Source organism: Myotis lucifugus, unplaced genomic scaffold (genome assembly GCF_000147115.1).
Source record: "Myotis lucifugus unplaced genomic scaffold, Myoluc2.0 scaffold_325, whole genome shotgun sequence".
Classification (NCBI taxonomy): Eukaryota; Metazoa; Chordata; class Mammalia; order Chiroptera; family Vespertilionidae; genus Myotis; species Myotis lucifugus.
This window is the reverse complement of record NW_005871373.1, coordinates 668,638-675,919: the sequence shown is the minus strand read 5'-3', so window position 1 is coordinate 675,919 and position 7,282 is coordinate 668,638. Positions and strand designations below refer to the sequence as shown.

General features: G+C 53.8%; 1 protein-coding gene and 1 long non-coding RNA gene across 8 annotated transcripts in view; both read left to right on the top strand.

Annotated features, from left to right (window-relative positions):
* MFSD9 (major facilitator superfamily domain containing 9) overlaps positions 1-2,705 on the top strand; it is an 18,568-nt gene extending 15,863 nt beyond the window's left edge. For all 7 annotated transcript variants that reach the window (XM_023764273.1, XM_006100692.3, XM_014466150.2 and 4 more), the window contains one exon: positions 1,658-2,705. In XM_023764273.1, coding sequence (XP_023620041.1) covers positions 1,658-2,445 — 788 coding nt within the window. In that variant the 3' untranslated portion in view covers positions 2,446-2,705. The remainder of the gene's footprint in view (positions 1-1,657) is intronic.
* Positions 2,706-4,952: 2,247 nt separating this feature from the next.
* LOC106699155 overlaps positions 4,953-7,282 on the top strand; it is a 14,928-nt gene continuing 12,598 nt past the window's right edge. Inside the window, exon 1 of the long non-coding RNA XR_001350615.2 lies at positions 4,953-5,712. This is a non-coding gene — a long non-coding RNA (uncharacterized LOC106699155). The remainder of the gene's footprint in view (positions 5,713-7,282) is intronic.

Here is a 7,282-nt window from a genome sequence, read left to right as displayed (position 1 = left end):
GGACACAGTGCCCACAGAGACATGCAGGGAGGAGGGAGAGGGGACACAGTGCCCACAGAGACATACAGGGGAGGAGGGAGAGGGGACACAGTGCCCACAGAGACATGCAGGGAGGAGGGAGAGGGGACACAGAGAGTGTTGCACAGTGCGCTGGGCCTTCCAGGGCGGTGAGCAGAGTATGGCTGTCGTCTCAATCTGTTTTGTCATACTTTTGTCCTCAATGACGGCCATTTTCCTCAACCCGACCCCTTCTTATGTCCTTGCTCTGATCTGCCACTTCCCTGACCATGACTGTTTTCTCCTGGGTCAGAACTCAGGCTCTGGTCTGAGATTGGGTGCCGTCCCCGCCCGGCCCCGTTCAGTGCGGGCCTCAGCTGGTTGTCTCCGTCTCCTCGTCATCGGAGCTGGAGAAACAGCCCAGGTGGACGTGTTGTGAGAACGAGTGGAGGTTTGCACAGAAGCAGTTTACCCCCCTGCGGTGCACATGGTAACCACCCAGTAAATGCCAGTTGCTGTCATCCTCATTTTTATTATTACGTAATTATACTTCTCTTTTAGTCCCTTAGCGACAGTTCTTTCACGTCTTATCCAGTTCCGTGAGCTGTCCAAGGGAACTGTCATAAATGAGAGCGAGGGAAAGTCCAGGCCTGCTTTCTCACGTGACCAGCTTTCTGTCCTAAACCAGTGCCTGGCTAATAGGCCCCTTACACTGTGTTTGGAGGATGCACACGCGCAGGCAGAGCTTGGGCACAGCAGGAAGCAGCCCTGACCGGCGGCCACGGGCCGGTGGGACTTGTGCCAAAGGACTGAAAACCACAGGGATGAGTTAGGAAACGGGTTCAGTTTTAAGAAAACTCAGGGCAGGGATTGGCACGCAGTCATTGTACGTGGACGGCATGGATCATAACAGCGGAGGCGAGACCGTGCCTGTCCCCTGGGGGCAGAGGGCATTGTCTGAGCAGGGACAAAGCTGCGGGTGAGGGGTGTCATGGGCGATGGGAATGGTGCCCCCAGAGGTTGCGACGTGAGACTTGCCAAAGCGCAGATCCTGCAGGTGCTTCCTGACGGGCCGTTGGTGCGGGAACCCCGGCCACGCCCTGCCAGGGCGGCTGGCCTAGCACCCTCTGCCCCCCAGCATAGCGCTTACCCTGGAATCGAATTGCCCGTCTGCATGTCCGCACCCCCTCAGGTTTAAGTTCCTTGGGGACAGGGATTGTACAGGCCTTGCCTTGTGTGTGAATGTAGTGGCTAGCACGGGGTTCAGCATTTAGAAGCCTGACTATTCAGTGTTGGGTGGGTGGTCAGATGGTGGATAGTCAGAGAATTAGCAAAGTAGTGAGGGAAGAACTTAAGTGTAAAGGCTAAGAATTTAGATATGAAATGGTGGGATATAGGAAGCCCTCATAGGCTCTTGAGCTGGGGAAAACGGTGAGTATTACTTAGGCATAGATTTTTCCTTAAGGCGAATTTCAGAATTCTGGTATTAATATGGAGTAGAAGTAGCTGTGGGAATGGTTAAAAACTGGATTCAAGAATACAGATGAGTAAATCTGCTAATAAAAAAGTGCAATATAACCTAATGCAGTCATTGCCTGGCCCCGTGGGAGGCGTGTGTGACCGTGAAGCCACCCACTTTAACAGACGTGCATTTCAACAGGTCTCGTCTGGCTGTTTCCATGGAGTGAAGTGAGTGTCCATAGTACAGAGAGCAGCCTGCGATTGGGTGAGAACCATGCACCTTTGGGCAAGACAGACTGTGCCGTGCAGGAGGCGAGCCTCGGGCCTGGGAGCGTGGAGGGCGAGAAGGCCCGTGGGCCCTGGGCGGAGGGTGTGGCCGCACTGCGGGGCCTGAAGAGCCTGGTGTTCTCTGAGATGTGGGACGTGTTTCTGGTGCGCTTGCTCATGGCCGTGGCGGTCATGCTGTACTATAGCAACTTTGTCTTGGCCCTCGAGGAGCGCTTCGGGGTGCGACCCAAGGTGACGGGCTACCTCATCAGCTACAGCAGCGCCGTGGGGGTCCTGGCCGGCCTGGTCCTGGGGCCCGTCCTGCGGCTGTACAGGCACAACTCCCCCAGGCTGCTGCTGCACTCCAGCGCACTCACCTTCCTGCTGCTGCTGCTCTACTCCACGGCCCCCACCCTGGGCGCCGCAGTCGTCCCCTCCATGCTGCTGTCCTTCTCCACGGCCCTCGGCAGGACGTGCATCACAGACCTCCAGCTAGCTGCGGGCGGGGCCCAGGCCAGGGGCACCCTCATAGGCGTGGGGCAGTCAGTGACGGCCGTGGGCCGGGTCATGGCCCCCCTCCTCTCCGGAGTTGCCCAGGAGTTCAGCCCTTGTGGCCCCCCCAGTCTGGGGGCGGCGTTAGCGTTGGTGGCTGTTCTCATAATGTTGCTGAACAAACCTCGCTATGATGGTGACGGGAGCGGCAGATTAAAACGTGAATAGAATGGATTTGGACAACACAAGCGGAATCCGAGAGTGTGAGTGGGGAGAGGCCAGGCGAGAGGGTGCGTTGGGAAGGGTGAGTGTCTAAGTGGGACACTTCCATGCGGCTCCTCCAGGACAGCCTCCAGCTCCGCGCCTAGGCCTGTGGGACGATCAGAGCCCATCCAGGGGAAGGAAAGCAGTGATGGGAGAAGAACCTGTGCAAGGGCAGAGGCCCACGGGTTTCCCTCAATAAAAGCAGACTGCGGTCAGCCGGGACACAGGCGCCTGTTCATTGTGTGAGCGAAGAGGGGCTTTTCTTCTGTCTGACCCTGGAGACTGAAGGAGCTGCTGAAAGCCGGTCTGTCATTCAAGTCAGAACAAGGTTATGGACGCTGGTTCCACCTGGGACCTGGTTAAGAGTCAGAGGCCAGCCTCACCCCTAGAGACTGATCCGAGGCCCGGTGAGGCCAGACATCTGCATTCGGTAAGTACCTCGTGCAGTTCCTCGTGGAGGCAGAGAAAGGAGCTCTGAGACAGGCTGGTTTTAGAGTAAAACCCAGAGAGACGTGGCTGCCTTTATTAGGCGCTAACTCTCCCCTTATTGGACTGCACTTCCCCAGCTCTCGGCACCGTAGCCCCTGACACGGGTGCAGAATCAGAGTGGCAGGCGTCACGCCTTCTCGGGGGACTTAATTCTGCAGCGTCTTGTGTTGAAGGTCATTTCCTTTGTTTTGCTGTCACAGCTGTGAACGGAAGAGCTGTTTTTCTCCAGGGACACGGTTTGGTGAGCCTTTTCCGGGGCCTAGACTGGGCTGCCATCCCAAGATCAGTGCCCAAGGGGTGAGGGCCCAGGGGGGCTCGCAGGGCTCGGAGGAAGGCGCTGGTGGGCACTTCCTGTTTGGTTGACAGCAGTCACTAATGAAGTCAGGTAGGGCTCCCTCTCTTTCCTCACACAAATGACCCAAGTCAGTCTTCTCGTTCAGTCCACCAGGGTGTACAGTAAGTCCTGCTTCCACCCCCACGCACAGAGAACTGTGAATAAGGTTTTAACACACTTACTTTTATGACTTATTATTATAGGTAAAGCAGAAAAATATTTCTGTAGGTTCAGAACTGGGATGTGGGGAAACTCAAATTTTTATGCTAAAGAACCAATTGGCATGTGAGGATTGACCTTTCTCCTCCCTAACTGCAAGGGAAAGGTGAACTTTTCACTAAGTGTCGTCACGCCGATCTGCTGTGCAAGTGCCCGGTGCTGGAGGAGAGCGCACTGTGATGGACAGTGGCCTCCCCTGGAGCGGCCAGCTCGCCATGCAGGCTGGACGGGAAGGCGGTGACCAGCCAAGCGTTCTGTACTGAAGGAGGATTTCCCCAGAGATGGTCTTTTCTCCACTCTCAGAAGGAGCAGGTTTCTTAGAAGCTGAAAGATAGCCTTGCTTTTATTTTTAAAACCAAAGCACTTTATTTTTGAAGTTAAATACAAGCCTCTAAACTAATGAGGCTTTACAGGTACTCGGATCCATGGAAACACTGAAAAGAGACGACCTTGGAGAGAGACTGCTGCCCTGGGGATCAGAGTCTCGTTCACGTGATGATTTTTAGATAAACATGGTCTTACAGCTCCTCTTAAGTGGTCGAACGTGCTGCTGCTGTGAGGGTGTGTTCTGGGGACCAGCAGTGCCAGGACCCCTGGAACGTGCCCACCTCCGTCCGACCTGCGGGGCCTTCCGCAGGACGCCCACGGCTCTGTGTGTTCTGTGTGCCCTGTGTGCCCTGTGTGCTCTGTGTGCTCTGTGTGCCCTGTGAAAACCACTGCTGGGACCGACAGGGTTCGGATCCGATGGAATATGACCTCAGGGAAATGAAATCTGCTCAGTCACAGTCCGTGTGGACTTGTTTAAATCCTTCGGAGTAACATCTGTAACCCTCCTACATGGAGTCGTACTTCAGAGGTGTGGGGCCTCCTGCAGAGTTTATAAAGGAAGTGGCAGTGCTTCAGCCTCCAGCCACAGTGGTAGGTGCTGTGAGCAGGGGGCGGGGCGGCCCTCTGCCCAGAGGCCTGAGCGAAATCCAGAGGGAGCACGAAGCCTGGCCCAGGGTACCGAGCGCGTTCCCGTCTCGGCTCAGGCTCCTGGACCAGGCCTGGCAGGTTAGGCCTGGGGCACATGGAGGGGCTGGAGGCAGTGGTCTCTGCCCCCTGCGCTGCGTGTTACTCACGGGCGCCCAGGCCTGCCCTGCCCCGGGGACCGGGCTCTGAGGGCCGTGTCTGTAAGGCACACAGGATGGAAAATGGCGGGTGGGTCTGAAGGGCTCCCCTACTCAGCGGGAGCTTCTCTGGCAGGTGAGGGAGGGCCACTGAGGGTCCTGCCGGCTGCTCCATGGGCGGTGATGTTTAGAGATGCTCTGGCTGCGGCAGGAGGTGTGGAGGCCGAGAGGGAGCAGCCCGGTGTGGAGCAGGAGCCAGAGGTGGGCACAGGGTGGGGGTAGGAGTGGGGGGTCCTGGCCCTGGGAGAGGGAGGGGGGGCACGATCCGGAAGGCCGGTGACTCTAAGGGTGTGGCCTCCGGGGGGATTCTGGAAGCGGTGTGAGTGGCACCCCGGCGCCTGGTCTGGGCACAGCTCGGGGAGGTTAGAAAGGCCTGGTGAGTGTGGAGCACGTCCTGCCGCCCGCCCGTGGGCCCTGGCAGAGGGCACGGCGGGGCTGGGTTCTCTGGAGCTCAGACACTAAGAAGACGTTTCCTCCTGAGGACACGTCCTGAGACACTGAGAGGTCCAAGGGCTGGGGCATTTCAGGCCGGCGGCTCGCTGGATGGACCCCCTGGGGCTCACGCGGCCTCTGGGACTCTTGAACTGGGCGCTGCACCCACAGGGAGGCGTGCGTGCGAGCAGCGCCCAGAGCTGGGAGCCGGCTCGGAAGGGCCTAGTAGTGTATAAGGCACCAAGCTGAGAATCGGGCTTAGATCTAAAAATAAATAAATAAATAACCCCTTTTTAGTCCTAAATTTCTTTTCCCTGGAAAATTTGCCAATTACATGATAATCATTTTATTAAAATCCCTTTAAAATTGTAATGAAATGTTATTTATTCTAATTGTTACATTTTAGAAGCCATTCTTTTGTATTCTGTGTGTTTTAAAGCAGAATCCTGAAGTGCTTGAAAATTCCAACCCGCAGCGCACAGCTCAGAGGTAAACCACAAGCCTAGTCTTTCACGGCCGCATGCAAGCACCAGATGTATACACAACCGGTAGTGCAGTCTACACCGCTGGCCAGCAGATGGGCTCAAGGTAACACATCATTTCACACTAGGAATTACTTTTAATTAATCAGTCACACAAATACTGACTGACTTTAAAACATTAATTTACTCTAGATTTCTTGTTTTCCCAAACATATGGTCTAAACTCACCCTTTTATAGACAGTGTCTGTGAAAACAGTCACAAAATTTCTACTGTTTGCTGCTTCACTACATTGTAGGAAATAGCGCCAATTCTTATTTTGAAAATGGCTGCTCTCAGCTTCTTCCTGGGGGAAGAGAGCATAGAAACACGAAAGGAGGCGTGTTCCTACTGCTCACTCAATGGCATGGAAGTGGACTATAAGGATCTTGTTACAGCAAAGCACTGTATTTCGATCATCCTGGATTTAAAACATGCCGCATATTAATAAATAAAAACTCATTTTCCAAATCATACACTGCAGAGGACAAAAAAAGGAATTAAAATACCTATTAATAGTTTAAATTTACCATATGGGATGAGAGATGATCTTTCTTCTGGCTTAGCAAAGAGTCTATTGTGTTTTGAATAGCTGGGACTCAGGTTCGTATGCAGACAGAATTACCTTTCCTGTGACAGCTCACCACCAAACCCACCCCGAGTTTGCTCAGTGTAACTGAAACCACATTGTGGGAGCAGGTTCCTCCTCGATCCTGCTTGACTGCGCAACTGTGGGAGCACAGGTCCTTGGAGGCCGGGCATTAGACGGAGAAGACATGAGCAGTCCTAGGCATATGTAGAGGCTTTATTGCAGACCAAGTAGCCATTGCTAACAAGGAGCCATCAGACAAAACAGTTCTTCCAAGTAGCCTCACAAAGCAGCTGTAAACAGGAGCTATCGGAGCAGCTTTGCACCAGCTGGTCAACAACACATCTTTATACCAACTTAGACAAAAGAGGCTTCTTGCCAAGTAGTGACACCAATGTCTGGGTTATAGAGAGCACACCTGCGCAGTGCGTACAGTACGATTGCTGTGTCCTTGCTTTTGCACCTGCGTAGGACAACTTGGCCTTGAACGTCTGGCGTACTCTGATTAGGGTTCCCACACGTGAAATACCCAAAATGAACCTAATGCAATAAATGCGTTCTGCTGTGGACCAGGCCTGGCCCTGTGGGTCTGCGTCATGGCGGGCTTGCTCTGTGCTGGGGTGGAGGCCCAGGCCAGGACATCCTGAAGGCCGACTTCTGACAGTGCCAGATGGTGATGTCATGGCCAGGGTGAGCATTTTTTCCTGGTCACCTTCAAAGCATGTTCTCTGTGTCATTTCTAGCTACAGGACTTAATTAGATGTCTGAGAGCCAGAGGTAATTACGGAAGCAGATACAGGTGGTTTTGATCAGGTGAGCCTAAAGTTTGGTGGGTTGACACGCAGCTCTGCAATAATCTTTAAAAATCATTTGGTAGGGCAATGTGGGCATTATCCTGACTTTCTGTTGGTTGGCTTGAGAAGGCAACATTTGCACTTAAGAGCACACATTATCTTTCATCCAAGCGTCTCCTTACATATAGAGAAGTTAGGACCAATTATAATCTTTATTCCTCTGATCAGGTTTTCTAGCACAGTAATAGTGTTAAC